Genomic DNA, 17,540 nt, shown 5'->3' on the forward strand with positions numbered 1-17,540 from the left:
TCTCATCTGCCATAATTTTCAAGTCTTTCTGCTCCTCTCCTTTGCTAGTGTCGATTTGCATCAAGTTCCTCTACCAAAATCCGTAAGAAAGGCACGTTAGCTTGGTGGAGATCTTTTTCGCCTCCCTTAGCAATAAAAAGCTTTCCAAGATCCCGTATCGTTCACCAACTTGTCAGTAAAGAACCAGACTTAAAAACGCAAAGCAGTCTGCATCTTCTTAAGTCCAAACCTCCATGGGTACCATGGACTCCTTTGTTCCGACGGAGGGAAGCAAGTACTCTTCCTCCAGAAAACGAAAGGGGAATTGTACTAAAAACCCACGTATCTTCTTTAATTCTTCCGCTGCTTTCGCGGGATCATCATTCGCCAGTTTGGGCTTGTTGATGAAATCACGCAGTTGGGTTAAATTATTCACCTGGTCACTGGGAAGGCATCGGAAAACCTGATCAGAACAGAAAGAAGTGGCACGTCAGTGCGGGGGAAATACTGCAAAGCGGGGTTCCTGAGAAAGACCAAACCACCTCACACAAATTCCCTGGATGGTAGTGACTTAATGAACAGCCTGGAGAATGGGGAGCGAAGTGGGATGTGCGTATCTGTGATAGGGCTGGCAGAGGGGAAGCTCCAGGGTTTTTTTCTGATCACTCCAAAAGCTCATTAGAAACCAGAAGTAAAATTTGCTTCTACTCCAGTTACACCGTGGCCAGCCAGAAGCCGTGAGTACACCACAGCGTTCTCTGGGCGACAGCTCATGGAGTATAAGGGGAAATCAGAACTGCTGCCTTCCTGGGCTGCGTCACACGCTGACGATGCACAAACTCCAGCTGCTTTTTCACAGCTCCTGCATCCAACGCTACTCATTCCTTCAGAGCATCTCTGAAGGCCCAACCCCAGGAGCTGGAGCTGTTGCCTCCGTCCTCCCCAGGCTGCTTCTCCTGTTGGCATCTGCTGCTGCCATGTGGGACGGAGGGAGCGGAGAGGCACCGTGTTCCTCACCTTGTCAAAGATGGTGGCATTGCGAGCTGCTGTAGAAATCCACACCTCCTTGAAGAATTTGTCACAGACGGGATCCTGGTGTTCTGGACTGAGGTCGGAGCCGCCAAGGACAACCCTGAGAAGGCAAAGGGATTGACGCTGATGGAGGCTGAAGCACCGGGCGCTCCCCTGGTGAGCAACACCAGGAGAAGAAAAGATTCCTCAAGACTTGCCAAATCCTGCGTTCCGCCAGCGCCCTCCCGCTTCCACCCCCTGCAGTAGTCTGTCAGCTGCAATGCTGCTTGATTTTTTCCTTCTCTGTGCAATAACTGTCCAGATGGGAAATAGGGTGGGGGGAAAAAAAAGGAAAAAGATAAAGGTCTTAGAGAAAAATGTCCGTGTTGCAGGCCAGATGGCTGCTCCAAGTGAGGAAACTTCTATTAGAAAGAGACACCGCCACCCAAAATTGAGAGTGTGAAAGCAGGATCTGGAAGCAAAGTATCAGTGTCTTATTAACGAGCTCTCCTAGCAAAATCCTGGAGCAAAAGGATTTGTAAGTGAAGGTGCTGAGCTGAGGACAGGAGCAGAATGGGAAAGGCCAACAAAACAGGAGCAGAACTCCAGGCTAAATGCTGGCCAGGGGATGCTAACCCTGAGCAGGCAGCAGCAGCCCCGGCGGCCTGAAAGGCTGTGGGCAGGCCTGAGCCTGAGCGAGCCCTGCCTGCGCCCCCGCTCGCTGCCCACCCCACGCATCCCACCTGAAGCACCGCAGCCGCAGGGACTGGGCAAACTTCCCGGCGCTGTAGTCCTCGCCGTCCATCACGGAGGGGATGGTCTCGGTGTCCTGCACGATGATGGCCATCTCGCTGTCCCGCTTCCCCAGCATGCTGCGGTCGTTGATGTTGGCGGAGCCTGGAGGGGAGGAAAACAAGGCACCGGCAATGCATCACCAGACCCTCAGGGTCTCCGCATCCCTCGTCTCCATGCGTAAAACCCTGACCAGAGGGGTTCCTTATGGAAACAGAGACCCTGAGAGCCAGGATTATGGGGAGGGGAAAAAAACCCCAAACCTGATTTTTGCAGGATCCAAAAGCTCGAGGCTTGGAGGAAGGTTAAATTATAGTCAAGCCCAGGCCAACACTTCCAAAAGTTTACTCTCTAATTTCCCAGATGCTTTTTCTGAGGGATGCCACAGCTTTCAAAGGTCTTACCTGCATTTGGTTTGGATACCAAGTTATGTGGTGCAGGATGGGCTCCCTGGGGAAATCCGCTCTTCAGCGGTGTAACGAGGGGGAGTTTCTCAGTTGCATTTAGAAGGTCGGGATTTTTCAGGAGGGGTTCTAGGAAGCAGGATGTCATCTCCTCGCTGTGGGTAACCAACTCCCAGACCCTCCTGTCCTGCCAGGACACTTCTGTGTCCGCAGACACAAGAGCTCAGGCACTGTCCTGCTAACACAGCAAGGCAGCAGCAGACCCCCGGGGTGGGGGCGTCCCTGGGTGACCATCCCACCACGGGACACATTTCATCTCTGCTCCTTGCCCTGTGCCTGCTGCAGCACTGTCCCACGCTGCATAAAACCTGAACCCCAGAAAAGAGAGGGGTGCTGTGGGGACACATTCCCCAATGGTGGGACCCACGGGTGTCCCAGGCACAGCTCCCTGCTCGCACCCTGGGGTTTTATTCGAGTGCACTGTCTCTTCTGTGGGTGGAAAAGGGATGACGCTGGCTCCCCATCAGCTCACCAGCCAGCATGGATGCACACACCGCATAAAGATCCATCCTCAGGCTCATAAGTACAGAAAAAAAATTAAGAGCTGTCCCCAGCCCAGCCCAGTTGCAACAACCCTGCTCCTGCTGTAATATTAAAACCACCCGGGGCTGCTCTGCGCACTGGAGATGGGATCTGACCCCTGAGAGGGGAACAGAGGAGCAAACCTAACCACAGGTCATCTGAGGCTGCGGCCTGAACTGCTGATTTGAAGGAGGGGAGTATTTTGAGTCTTGCAAAATCTGGTATTAAGTTATTCTTTGGCAAAGTTTTCGTTGCTGATATAACAGATTGAAAAGGTTTTATTTAAAGAAACAGGCTAAAATGCTGCTTTTCCGCTGCGATGTAGAGCTCTGAGCCTGAAGGCTCTTGTCTTTGCTTCGCGATCTCCTAATAAATATGGTAAGAGAAACGGATGAAATGCTATCTATTACTCGGTATAACATACTTCCCCATTATTAGGAAACAGAGCTGATAAATGACACATGTTGTCCAAACCTTCCAAATTTTACAGCACATTCTGTTCTTTAAGGAACAGATGACAAGTCTCACAAGTCTTCCTGCTAGAGCAGAGTTTGATACAAGACAGATGGACACTATTCCCTGCGCTGGGATTCTCTTCGCTGTTACACAGAGATTTAAAACTATTTTAGAAAAACAAAGTAAATGACAGCCCTCCAAATCCTTTCTTGCCTCCTACCTACTCTCCTGATGAATTTGTGAGTTTGGTGTTTGTTTTTTTTAAACAGCAAAATATTTCCTGAGGGAAAAAAAACCAACGGATAGAAAAGCCCTGCAGCCTGCACTGAGTACAGGGCAGAGAAGCAACGGGACTAATCCAGGTATAATCGAGTGGCCCAAACCCCTCGCCCTCTGCTCACCGATTATAACTGTGTTGTCATCAGCAATAAGCAGTTTGCTGTGGACATAGATGAGCTCCGTGACTAGTCTTCCTTCCAACTCTGCATATGTTCGAAGCCCGCAGAATGATATGTAGTTTATCCACTTATCTCCAACTGAAAATTAAAAGAGAACAAATATGATGGGATGAAGGAGATGGAAGAGAGAAAAGACCCTTTTTATCAACTGGCCCATACGAATAACAATTCACTTTTGACTTAAAAAAAAAAAAAAAAAACAAAAAACAAACAGATGATGGAAATAAGTTTCTTTCCATATAGACTTTACAAGCTGTCTGTGGGCTCTCTGTGCTGCTCTGATCTGCTGCCTGCTCGGATACTTCCACTTTGGTGAAGAATGACCCAAATTTCCCTTGTGCAGCACGTAAGTGCTCACCGCTGATCTGAACATCTTAAAATAACTGGAGTATGGGACTGGTTTTCTGCAGATCCTGCAGAAAGGGTGCTGTAAGCAGGTGCTTTGTCCAGACACAGTACAGAAAACATGTCCTAATGTACTTGTCTGCAGCTCAGCTTCACACAAAGGCCTGGAACGAACGAGGCGTTATGTGTGCCCCTAGTATTGCGATACGTGGGTTTTCATGCTGGTCCGATTCCCAGCAGAGCAAATTCCAGCAGGCATCCTCCTGGTGAGGAAGCGACTCAAACAGCGTCCTGCTTAGGCAGGTTTTTCTTCTCCGTGCTCAACCACTGCCAGAAACAAACCCAGGGTGGGATTTGCGGGGGAGGCAGAGGGCTTGTCGCTCCCAGAAGTGTGACCCCGCTCAGGACATTTTTCCAAATAACACGATCCTGAGCAGCTGCAACCGAGCCGTGCTCCTCCCCTCCTCAGGATCGGGGCAGCATCCAAGCGCAAAGCCTGACAGCCGGCCAAGGCTCGCGTGACCCAACAGACCTTGCCATGGGATGCTGTCAGATGCCCCAGTCCACGCCCAAACCCCTCAGCCACAGCAAGCCCACGTTAAATCGCATTCTTAGCTTCTTCTGATGTGTTACAGATGTAGCCATCAAAGAGCAGCACTCCAAGACTGAACACCACAGAGCAGAGGAATCAAGGTCTTACCCTCTGCCTTCAGCTGGCCCAGGATCGAGTTTTCTCCTCGGCACATGGTCCTGGAAAGAAGGTAGCCAGCCGTCAGCACCACCGCGACTTGAGGCAGCGGCATATGCCAAACCGGGTGAGATAAATCGCAAACACAGATGCCCCTCAGATACCCTGTGCAAGCAGGGCAAACACGGTGCTTCCAGAACACACACGTTCCTTGGGCGACTGTTGACACAGCAAGGACTGCTCGTTTCCTAAAGGAGCTCGTAGCAATCTGTAGGAGCTGGGGAGTATTTCTGCCCTCCAGAGCACACTGCAGTAAGTGTGCTACGAGAAGGGCTGCTACCGTTTGTGCCGCAGGTCTGGATGCAAAGTGACATCAGGAAGGCAAGTCAGCACGTGCAGAACACCAGGTCAGGGAGTTTGCGTGATTCTGGCTGGGCTGGAAAAGCCACAGCCAGCATCTCATTTGAAAAAACCCAAACCCTGGGGCAATTTGTAAAGACCTATGGTTGCCCTTGGGAAAGGAAGCTTAGGCAGAAGGACCGGGTTTGGGAGACATGCTGCTTTCCTTCTGCTTGTGTCTCCTGCCCCACACATCCTTCTGGAAGTGCAGCAGGACACTGGCAGACAGAGAAGATTTCACTCTGGAGTTAGCAGTCATCTCCACAGCCTGACTGTGCCCTGGCCATACCATTAACACAGCAGCTTTTTGGTAAAACCATCTTCCCCTGGGCCATCCTGCCAGTTCCCAATGCAGGGCTTCCAGGTGTGTTTGCCTGCAGGGAGCGGTGGGCAAAGCATGATGCATTTCCCCACTCGGCCAGCACTGCCTCACCTCCTAATGCAAATCCCGAGGCCAGCAAGCAAACGAGCTGAAGTACTATGTGAAAGCCACACGGCTTTCTTCCCCTTTTCCCAACACCGTGTGTTTGTGTGGACAACACCACACTGACAGCAGCTGGAGCTGTGGGCACCGTCCGCAGCCGGTGGAGATGCCCAGGGAGGTCTCCGGCAGCCCTGCCCACGGTACCTGTAGTTGAAGTGCATGATGGCCTGCAGCGCGTTCCCCCCGCCAGTCGAAATGTCTCCTTCAAAGCCAGGCAGCAGCGGGATCACCACGTATACTCGGAAACGCTTGTTTTCCCTGAAATGATAGTTTGGGGGAGGATTAGCCTGCAAATTGTACTGCTTTGTACCAGGTGACGTCCCCTCGGTTTCGCTTTCCTTGTGCTGACTGTCTCAGTTTCCATCCAAGGCTACTACACAAATTTTAAGGGAGCAAAGCGTGAAGCGTATTTCCAGTTCCAGGTCGTCATCCCCTGCCGTCAGTAATTCAGTGTGTGCTCAGACCTTCAGGGGGAGGTGGAGTAATTTATTCTCAGTGGATGACAGAAGAAGCTAAAGGAAAAGAAATACATTTTCACTGAAGTTCAAGGGCAGGCTAATAATTCTGCAGACTGCACCTGCCACTACAGAAGTTCGTTTGAGCACCCCTACAGCCCAGTCACAGGGATACTGGTGCAGAGGGGTGTGTATGACTGTCTGGCAGAAAAGACTACAGAGCTATCACAGGCAGAGAACCAAAATCTAACCTGACGTTCCCATAAATCCTGGTTTTTGGGAGTCAGAAGCATCACAAAAGGTGTAAAAAGCTCTGGGGACAAGCAAAATACTGATCATTTGGGAATTCACGTATTTGATCAATACATCACAGCCTCCAAAAACTCAGTTCCACTGCACACGCACAGACCAAACTGTGCCCTGACCGTGATCTGATCCAGTGTTACCAAAGACACGATGGCAGCACTGCCTGGGGCTTCCCTCAAAGCCCACCTTCGGGTTTTCTGTTGCCAACAGATGCCAGAACATCAGCTCTGCCAGCGCCTTCCGGGCACCCGTGGGTGTTGGCAGTCACCTGCCCTGCACCGAGGAGCAGGAGGAGTAGGAGGATGCTCCACTGAAGGGTGCTGCCACTAGATGGCAAACACAGTTTAATCAGGACAAAACCACTTCAGGAACAGTCTGAAGATGAGCCAGCCGGCAGTTTTTGTTAAAGTATTCCTTCCCCGGGCAAGCTGTGTCTGTGGGATTCAGGGCACAGGAATCATGAAGAACTGGGGTCTCCTCTGAGCTGGGAGGGAGACAGCGAGGACCCGTGTTTCTTCCATTCCACCCAGCGCTTCCTTACAGCTGTGTTACGCACTGGGAACTAGCTTTAGGCTGACAGCAGAGCTCAGAAACAGTTAATGAGGTCTCGCCCATACACAAGAGACTTTGAAATGAACATGCTTGTGTCATGAACATCTACCAACATTCCCCAAAAAGCAGCTTGTTTGCCTAAGCCAGTGTTTATTAAAGTAGTTAAAGACCCACACTTGAAAAAAAAAAGGAAACCAAGAAAGAACATCCTGAGTTACATCAGTAGAAAATATTTAGTCTAGAAGAGTGAGAAGTGTACAAACTTAACTAAAGAACTTAATTTACAATTAAACATCTGTGTGTCACCTCTGCTGGTTTCCCAGGGCAGTTTGGAACATGAGCATTTGATATGAACCATTTAGATCTGCATTTACGTTTGGTCTTGGGCAATGCCAAGCACTCTGGAGTGTGCACAGTTGGAGTCTAGTATTCAGGTAGGAATCAGCGGCATTAAGCTGGCACAATATTGGTATAAAATTGGAGTGATACAGAAGCGAGCATCACATCTGAAGATGGGACACTGAAGAATTGGTGCGACTGCCTTTTTTGTGTCTGGACAGAATGACACCCATTACTTAAACTTTATGCAAGGGGAAAATCCTAACAGATTACCTGGAGAATTTGCTGCTACCTCAGCAGCATTGCTAAAAGCAGACAACCGATGCAAAGGGCCCATGGCAGTCTGTTCCGAAAGGCAGGGAAGGCAATCCAGAGCAGCTTTCCAGGGGGAACACTGCACAGATACGCCATGTCCGGCTGCCTGCGAGCCCCCAGGTTGCAATGCAAACACCAGCAAGGCCATTCCCAGCAGCTCTGGCACCACTCCTCATTCACCCCGCTGAGAAAACCCACCCCATCTTTTCATCCCCAGCTAATTTCAGTTGTGGGCTATGCACTGCAGCTCACAGATTACCAGCAACTCCACCCTGTTCCCCTGCCCTGTTGCTAATGGCACAGCAGATAACACCCATGCTGTCTCTGCAGGAATAATACTCCTCCTTTCCAAGCGCCTCTGCACAAAGCCTGCCTCACAGCAGCTGCTGCGGCCCTGCAGATCCGGCCCCGTACCCTTCTGTCTGTGCATCTCGGCTTGGCTGCCTTTACGTAAGTGGGAATTTCCAAGCTCAAGTGCCAAAGACAGGAATTTCTGTGGCTCTGGTGAGGGCATCGCTGGGAAAGCAACCCCTGCAGAGCTCTGGACAACTACAATAAGGACAAAATAATCACTGCAAGAAACGTCTCCAAGCACAGCGAGAAAGCAGATGAGAGGTGAAAGGAAGAAGTTTAGGAAGTTTTCTGTGTATCAGCCCAGCCAGACCAGGATACAGCTGTGCACTGTATGTATCTTAGAGACTGCGCGGGAGCAACCTTAAACAAGGCTGTCCAGGATCAAAGCAAAGCCAAGCCAAGCCCCTACCTGTGACATTAATGTTAACACGGAGTTGGGTCAGCTGAATTAAAAGGAGTGCCTAAAACACAGCTGGATTTGATCCATCCAGGAACAAACGACAGTCCCCTTGCAACGGCTGGGGGTTGCAAATACCCTCCAGCACTTACCAGAAAAAGTTGTTTGAACAGTAGCTGAACCCTGCAGTCCAATCCTCAAAATGTGCTTGCTTCCCCTGTTTGAAGCCAATCCTCTCTACAGATAATTTAAATAAACCACAAATCTTAGTTCAACCTGCTCTTTAACTTGCCCTGTCACACAGTTCAAGACCAGTTGGCTCTGGAGCAAAGGTGTCACTGAACCAGAGCAGAAAGGACCGGCTTTTAAACAAGTCCCATAGTTAAAAACACAGGGTAAGTCCAGAAAATCACTTTCTGGCTGCAAAGAAACCACTGTGGAGTCTCGCTGCTGCAAACGTAAGTGGATGTGTGACCGCATCGGTTCTGCACTGGGAAAGCCATTGTACAGCTGCATCCATTAAGATATTATTTTACACCACACCATATAAATGCACCTGGAAGACTTTCATTGCCTTGTTAAAAACAGGTTACCTGTGAGCTTTAAGAATCCTCTGAGCAATTGCATCGCCGATCTTGTTCCAGACAACTTTGTCATCAGCACAGCTAATAAAAAACTGGTTCTGCAGGAAAAGCAAGCAAAGCTACTGTCAGACACTGCTGGCAACAAGCAAAGAAATATTTGCATGCTTTCTTTCAGACCAAGATCAACTAAAGGTAGCTGGGTTGTGTGCCATTTGAGTCAATGTTTTCTTCTTATTATTAAATGATGTGTGTGTCTGTGCTCGCTTAAAGAATTAGTCCTTATTAATCACACTCCTTAGAAAGTTCACATAAAGAACTTCTTAACAGGAGGCCAAAAAACAAAAAAAAAGAAAAGAGAGGAGACTAAGCATCTCCATATCTCCATTCAGGCAGCACTGAGTCACTCTGACACCGGAGATTCCTGCAGCTCCAGGCTGTACGGATTCGAGACCAGCCCGGTGAGCAGGAGGTTTGGGCATGCACAGGGGACACCGCAAAGCCATGAAGGGGATGGGAAAACTATAGCACAGGTCCTGAAAGTTTCTGGCAATTTTGCAAAGGGGCTTCTAAAGGAGAAGGTCTACTTCTGTCGTCAGAAAGCTGCCAGCCTGAAGTCAACAGAAACAGCCTCAAAATTTCAGAGCAGATTCTGTATTAATATCCATATGATGATCCTTTTGGGTGCCTCCCAATGCTACAATATGTATCTAAATTCATAAAAAATGAGGACCAAACCTCAAGAACTACCCTCCTGATGGCTGCGAACCATGCCCAGAGCGTCAGGACCCTTCTGCCTTCCCTCCTTGCCACTCACTTCGATATATATGTAGTGCTTGCTGTTCTCTATCACGCTGATGTAGGCGTTGTGGATGGACTCCTCGTGGTATTTAATGCCGGCTGACCAGTCAGCAGCAGAACGGATCACCTGGAAAACAAGCCATGAACACCTTCAGCTCCCACCCAGGACAGCACAGCATTGCAGCTGAATTCTTTTGCTCTACCCTGGCACCGTTTGCCTGTCAGGATTTCACTAAGGCAATATGTGCAAAATTTACCATTTACACTGCATTTGTAATAAGGAGAAAGGACATGCAAGAATAGTATTAATGCTTAATAATACTTTGATTAAAAACCTACGTGCCCTAACATTGTTGTGTTACTGCTCTCTCCTGTCCGAGCAGCTCTAGATGCGACAGAAGCAGCACAGAAGTCCCACTCTTGCTTAAGGTGCACTGCTTTCAAAACACCACCTGTATTTCCCAGCTTCAGGCGTGCACACCCAAACCAGAGATCTCCTCCCCAGCGCCCCGTAAAGCTGGTCTCCAGCCGGGGCAATGTGTTTTCCCCACAAACAGGCCCTACGCAATTACAGAGTCAGTCTGATAACACCGGCCATGCTTCTGCCCTGAGCACTCGAGGTCATTTATTTCTTCTGCCAAATTCTTGCACAAGCCATCTGATTTGTGATGATATGACTTTTAAAATTCATAGCAGTTCACTTGCCTACACTTAATAATTTTTTCTGGAAATCCACTTTTAAAGTAGACACTGCGAGATCCCTGGGGCACGTTCTCCCTCTGCCTCTTGCAGCATTTGTACGAGAGAGCCAAACCACTATAAGAAACAACCTTTGTTCGTGCTCTTGGCCAGGCTGAGCCATCCCTGCGGCAGGCAGCTTCCCGTCCCCGAGATGCCGCAGCATCTCCCACTCCCGCGCTTTGAGGCAAGAAGCAACCGCGCTATGCCCCGAGTGACATTCTCCTAGACGGAAATGTAGTTTTTAATTAAGTCTTGGCAGAAGACGTGCTCAGGGGAAATAATTACTTGTGATTAGCCTCTGCCTTTAAACATTGTGAAGACAAAACCATTGAAACAATAGCCTTAGAAACTCTCAATACAGTCATCATACCAGCACTGGGGCCAGTCACACACAGGACAAGATGCAAACGCTGAGGATCTGTGAAATGTGTTCATCAGTACATGCAAAATCCTGATCTCTTGTAGGGCTCAACAACATTTTTTCCCAGAAATCCTCCACTGGATTTCTTTTAATTCGCCATGTCTAGCTTCTGCTTTGCTCCACATTACTCTCCCTTTCCCCACAGCATCCCTAATACCCTCAGCTCTGCTGTCACACTGTGATCACCAACCACCATCAAAGCAGGCTACAGCATGGCTGAGGCCCTCTGAGGGCTAGTTAACGACCAGTAGAATACCAGTAGATAAGGATCTGGCCCTTTGGTTCAGGTGCCGCATGCCTGAACCAAACCAATCCTCCGCTCTGCAGAGCATCTCTGGAGGTGGCACTGAGGGCATTGTTGTGACGTAGCACACAACTCCTGAGCCAGTTCCTTCACCTGGACAAAAGGAACTTTATCCCACAGGTCACCAAAAAAACAGATCCTGCATCTTTCCTATTTGGCCGCTCGCTTGGGCAACAGGAGGGAGCACTCCGCAGCCTCCTGAACTGAATGTTGGGGTGACAGATGCTTGAGCAAGAGAACCAGCCTGTATCAAGGGCCATCACAGCCTCTGCCCCCCCCAAACAGCCACCCTTTGCTTGCACAGACTCGGCAAGGCAATGCTGCTCATGCCTGCGGGGTTTTAATCACTCACTTGGTTTGCAAAGCCCAGGCTGGGCACTGCTGAAACCCCAGGGAGCACCGTGGCGCAGAGCACTCCTGAACAAAATTCTACCAGTCGCATTACTAAGGACAGAAAACCAGCTTTTCCACCCACACAGCCAGCCCGGGCAGGAGCTCGCAGCCCCTCCGCCTTCATCAGCAGCCACGCTGCCCCTTCCCTGCCTTTTGTCCCGCTGCGGTGGGGCCACAAAGCCTGTTCCTGTGGGCCAGGGACCTCCAGCCCATGCAGGCTGGAACTGCACTTCAGAAAGCTGTAGACTGTAGCTTCCTATATACCAAGTACTGATATTTAATCCTTTTTGCTGGTAAACTTTGTCCACGCTCCAAAGAGCTGCTGCTTTCTTTCAGATAAGCTGCTGAGTCCCACACCCAACAAAGTAACTTCCACACCCTCATTCACAGCAGCAATAGCTGAAACTGCTGCGGACGAGGAATGAACACCCTTTCCTGAATTCATCGAATCCTGAAATGGTTTGGGTTGGAAGCGACCACATAGTTTCAAACCCCCTGCCATGGGCAGGGACACCTTCCACTAGACCACTGGAATTGTGAGCTTGATAGGCACAGAAGCCCCTCGCTTTGAAAGACAGCTTCACTGCCAGGAGACAAGTTTATTCCAAACCAAGGGTGCCACCTGAAGCACCCCACCACCACCCAGGACCAGCCCTTTCCAGCCCAACAGCTTCCCAGGGCATCACCCACCTGCCCTTCCCTGCCTTCCCCTTCCCCCATCATATGCCAGCACCCCAGCTCCCCCTGTTCTCCAGGCTGCCCGCTGTTACAGGGCCATCGTCCCGCCATCCCCATCCCAGAGCAACAGGTCACTGCTCATTCTAGAAAAGCTGTCTCAGCATCACCCAAAAAGCTTAGGTCAGGTACAACCTCGAACCCACGTGTGGAGGGAAGAGGTGTCAGCAGAGCCCGGCTGGGCAGCAGTACAGCTGTAAGGTGTTCTAGCTTCAACCTCCTTCAAATAAAGTTATTTTGAACCTGGACCACCACAGCAGCCAGCACCAATCACAGCACAGCCCTGTGGCCACAATGACAGGTGAGCAGGTGGCAGGACAAGGCCACCGGCGTTGGTGGCTCTGCGGCCAGCACGGCAGCATCGCACGGACGCAGCACGCATCCGAGGAACGAAGCTGTGGCTGCAGCACCAGAACAAATACGCCCTGATGTTTCCTACACGGGCCTTCCCTTATCACTGACCCTTCATCTCGCCTTTGAAGTGAGCTGGTTTAAACACAACGTTTTTGTTAGGGAGAAAAGGCCACCCACTGCCCAACCCCCAACCGAAGCTGGTGTCTCCATTCTCCTCCCTCTCCTCTCCCTCAGGTCTCTCGAGAGCAGCGCCGCGTGCCGTGCTGGGCTTGCCAACTCCTTAACTTCCTTAACCGACACACAGTAATAAATCTGATGTTTGCTATGGGCCAGGGCATAAATCCTGAACAATGCAAGCTCTCACGCACACTTCAAAGAGGTAAGGGCATTAGCCACTGCCAGAGCATTAAATTTTCATTGCATTTACATCAGGACCTGGATATTGCCTCACCACGTCACATCTTTTGCAGCACTGGCTTTGGCTGATAACTGCAAACTCTGGAATGGAAAAAGAGAGGTGGAAAAAAACCTGGCACTGCCTTTGGCAGATAGCTATTTGACCCTTGCAAAAATCAATGTGCAATCGCATTGCTATTGCGAGCAAAGCCCAGAAGTTCAGCCAGAAGAGGATGAGAGCCCATGTCCAACCCGTTGTGCTGACAGGCTCCTTTCCTCCGACCCAGGCTGTACCTGCATGTTGCTTCCCATGCACACCACGTTCATCCTCCCTGCCCAGGGCAAAGCCTCTGTCAGTGCTTTCCTGCTTCTCTAACAAAGGGCAGCAAAACCAGATGGTACAACAAGGTCAAAATCTGTTGCTGACAGGTCAGTGGCTCGGGCTTGCAGGCACGTTGCAATCCCCACAGATCCTTTGTTTTCCTTTCCTCTGATCTGCCCACAATTGAAGACAGATTTGCAAACAAGGTCAGAAACAAGAAAACCATCAGCCAGACTTTCTTCAATCACCCACCTCCAAGGACGGTCACTGGATGCTGGATTTTACCTCGGGGCAGTAACTTCTGCCCATGAAGTCCCTACAGAGCACCGAAATGGGGGTAGCAGGGGTTTGGCTGTGGCCCAGCCCAAGGATGCAGTATCAAGAACAACAGTATTACTCCAGCTTTTCTGGATAAAAGGCCTGGGCGAAGGAGCCACCCTCACCACTTCCATCGTGCTTGGTGCTGCCAATGGTCTTCCTCCACGGTCTTCCCTCATACTGGGAAGGCTGGTGCATTGCAGAGCAACAAATTTCAGCCTAGTATCATATAGTTTTATTTATCTGGCTATAAGAAGGCTTGGGCTACCCTGACAGGTCTCTGAAAGCTGCCATTTGACATAAATTAGAAATGAGCAAGTTAGTTTCAAATGAATAATTTACAAGAAAAACCTGCTGTCTTTTTGCTGTTTACGGCATTGCTGACAACAGCGCCTCGTTTCCTGGAACCTATCAGTTATTTGCAATGGCCCAACAACGCCGTGACGAGGCTGGTTTTCAAACAGCTCACCCATAACTCATCACTGGCGTAGGCAGCACTGAGCAGTCATCCTCCTCTCCCATGGGCTGGCGCCCTGAGCCTGCAGCTATGCAGTGCGGACCGAAGGGAAGTTGGACCTAGACTCTGCTCAGTTTAGTTTCTCCTTTGGGAACTGCTTCCAGTTCTGTAATCAGTAGAACTTAATGTTTTGCTACAGCAAACCCCACGATTTAGAAGTTGAGGTTAGAGCGTGCTCAGGGGAGATGAGCCCCCTCAGTTCTATGAGAACAAAGCTTCCCAAAAAGCCAGTGTCACAGTCACAGCCAGGGAGGCATTTACAGCCACAGGAAAGCACGATGATGCCTGAAGCGAGACTATTTCTCAACAAGCCACGGGCATTGCTTTGGAGGCTGATGTAAAATGCCTGAGACACAAGATTCCCGGTGCTGGCCATCCCTCACACCACGCGGGGAGGAGCAGACAATGCCCTGGCAACCCGCAAACCCAGAAAAATGCATCTTGTTACACTAAGCTTCCCAAGGCGTTTCTGTCAGCTGGGTGGACTGCTCCTTACAAAGAGCAGAGACGTGCATTTTTCCTGGTTTTGGCCTAATTGCTCTTATTTCATACATCTTTCTTCCACAGAGATACACAATTGTGTTGCTGCTTCAGCACAACTATTTTGACTTTGTATTCCTCAACGAGTCCATGTTTCTGCTGGTTAACAGTTGTGTTCAATATATGCACTCAACATAGCTAAGAGGGTTTTAAGCAGAGGTATCCTGGCAATCATGGCTGTGAGGATGATTGGCGCAAATGACACCACACTGACCGCACAGAACTGCAGAGGACCCACAGGGCTGAGCGGCTGCGTCTTAAAACGCAGATGAAGTTCAATGCAGAAAGCAACAGCCCCGAGACTCCACTTAGTGCTGGGGTCTAGCTGACTACTACCCGTCTGAGCGGGGCGTCGGAGGCTTGGCAGACTGCTCTAAGACCCAAGATAAATATTCAGTGGGCAACCTCAACCCAACAGGCCTTCCCAAAACATAAACCCATGTTAGGCATTAGAAGAGCAGCAGCAAACAAAACAGAAAATTACACAGCTATACAAAGCCATGGTGTTCCCACAAGGTGAGTGCTGCATGCAGCTTGGTCCTCTTACCTCAAAGGTGGAGCTCTAAATTAATGCATCTCTACTGAAAGAGCTGCATTACATTATTGTAACGGGGGATCTGACCACCTCTGCTGTGAGTTTAAATGAAGAAGAGTTATTAATTTTACAATTTCAAGTGCTGCAGAGGGTCTGTCAGGCATTGATGCTTCCTGCAGGGAAGATGCAAAACAAGCTCTCCTAGGAGTAGGTGAGCAGGAGACCATCACCACCCACCTGGACTGTGGCATGAACTGCCTCGGGCACCTGGTACTTCAACTCCGTAGCAGTTTGCTGAGATTTTGGCAACAGGAACGGGTAGGACAGGGATCGGTATTTGGGCTTCATAATCTGCCCAGGGGAAAAAAAAAAAAGAAAGAAAGAAAAAAAAAAATCTTTGAAGAGATTGCAACATAGCAGATAACATGAAAAATCACAACACACATGCCCAGGGAAGGCACGCGGATGAGGCAGGGTCTGCGTTTATCTGGGTGCCCGCACCCCACCTTGGTGAAGTTCCAGCGCTGGATGAAGTGTCGGGCGACATCGCGCGCAGCTTTGCCGTGCACCACGGAGGAGATGTCGTGCCAGGGCATCCTCGGCGTGGTGTATCTGTCAATGAAGTCTAGGGGATGGGAAAGCACACTCCTCAGACACAGGCCACGGATGTGGAAAAGCACAGCGTCCCCCTCAAACTAAGGTTTCTGGGAAATGACACCAAGGGCTGTGCAGATGAATTTAGATTTATCATGCAATTGCTAGCAGCCCAAGTCCATGGACCGTAACAGCATAATTGGCCCTAGAACCTCTCAAAGGGAATTTTGCTGCTTCTTTCTTGCAGCCAAACCAAAAGAGCCTCATTACCTCTGGCTTAGAAGCAGGAAAAAGTATGGTTTGAGACTGAGAAAATGCAGATCACGTTTCAGGGGAAAATAACGACTTCCAGGGTAGAAAGGCACCTACCAGCAAAAGGCTTGTCAAGTTGAACCCAGTCCTTAAAGACGAAGTTGCAATAGTCTTTTCCGTGCCAGAACCTGGTTTCCCCAAGCAGCTCACCAACACCCGTCTTTAAGCTGCGGATGGATCCTTTATCTGTCACGGGCAAACAAGACAACAAAAACACACGCTCCAAAGTCATGGCTGTCCATCACATACTGCTGGGGAGAGACTCACTGCTGTGGAGAAGCATTGCTGGCACATGCCCATCCCTGCTGCCTGAAGCTGCTTGCTCCCTAGTCTGCCTGTTGCTTTCAAAGGACACACATTAGTATTTTTTTTTCCTGTTTTAATTTATTTTTTTAATATTTCAAAGCCACATCCAGCCTGGCCTTGAACACTTCCAGCTTCTCTGGGCAACCTATCCCAGTGCCTCACCATCCTCTTCAGGAAGAATTTCTTCCTGATGTCCATCTAAAACTCCCCAATTTCAATTTAAACCCATTACCCCTTGTCCTATCACTACAGGCCCTTGTAAAAAGTCCCCCCCAGCTTCCCTTCAGGTTCTGGAAGACTGCAATGAGGTCTGCCCGGAGCCTTCTCTTCTCCAGGCTGAACAAGCCCAACTCTCTCAGCCTGTCCCCATAGCAGAGGGGCTCCAGCGCTCTGAGCATCTTCGTGGCCTCCTCTGGACTCACTCCAACAGGTCATCACGTACATCATCTACTTCATGTATTTTACAGTCCTAATGAACTAATTCCAACTTCTCTGCTAGAGGGTTTATGATTTTGCCTCTATAGCATGGAGTATCTCCTCTAACAGAAGCTAGTCTATATTAACTAGTATAACGTGATTAAAAAGCTTGTGTTCCTTCACTAAGTATTGTGGGGTTTGTTTGTTTTATTCTCTCTCTCCAAATAATATCATCTTTTGATACAATTTTACAAGTTGTACAAATGGATCCCGAATTCCAAATTGATGGTGATTAAAAAGGTCCTAAAACACTGTAGACAGGGATATTTCCTAACAGGATCCCTTTTCTAGAACACACACGTTGGTACAGTGAACCCTCTTTCGTCACTGTTAAGAAAACCAGAACGGTTGGCCTAGATTGTGAAGGTTTAACTAGCATTATCTCCTGACCCTGAGAGCAGCCGTCACCTACGGTGCCACATGCCAGTGTAACATGCCAAGAGCAGAAGCCTCCTCCTACCCCAACCACATCACCAGGTAACCATGAAACCCCTTAGCACAAAAACCCCATCCAACAGTCGCAAATGCACACCGGCAGCAGTGCGACAAGACCAGCTGACACCGAGAAAGCCCTGCC

At 49.6% G+C, this 17,540-nt stretch overlaps 1 protein-coding gene across 2 annotated transcripts in view; it reads right to left on the bottom strand.

Annotated features, from left to right (window-relative positions):
- Positions 1–217: 217 nt before the first annotated feature.
- PLD1 (phospholipase D1, phosphatidylcholine-specific) overlaps positions 218–17,540 on the bottom strand; it is a 40,209-nt gene continuing 22,886 nt past the window's right edge. For both annotated transcript variants that reach the window (XM_010151966.1, XM_010151964.1), the window contains 11 exons: positions 16,238–16,366; positions 15,781–15,899; positions 15,512–15,625; positions 9,715–9,825; positions 8,910–8,998; positions 5,743–5,856; positions 4,728–4,777; positions 3,626–3,760; positions 1,734–1,887; positions 997–1,111; positions 218–442 (listed from right to left, as the gene is read on the bottom strand). In XM_010151966.1, the coding sequence (XP_010150268.1) occupies positions 218–442; positions 997–1,111; positions 1,734–1,887; positions 3,626–3,760; positions 4,728–4,777; positions 5,743–5,856; positions 8,910–8,998; positions 9,715–9,825; positions 15,512–15,625; positions 15,781–15,899; positions 16,238–16,366 (1,355 nt within the window). The remainder of the gene's footprint in view (positions 443–996; positions 1,112–1,733; positions 1,888–3,625; positions 3,761–4,727; positions 4,778–5,742; positions 5,857–8,909; positions 8,999–9,714; positions 9,826–15,511; positions 15,626–15,780; positions 15,900–16,237; positions 16,367–17,540) is intronic.

Source organism: Eurypyga helias, unplaced genomic scaffold (genome assembly GCF_000690775.1).
Source record: "Eurypyga helias isolate BGI_N326 unplaced genomic scaffold, ASM69077v1 scaffold26945, whole genome shotgun sequence".
Classification (NCBI taxonomy): domain Eukaryota; kingdom Metazoa; phylum Chordata; class Aves; order Eurypygiformes; family Eurypygidae; genus Eurypyga; species Eurypyga helias.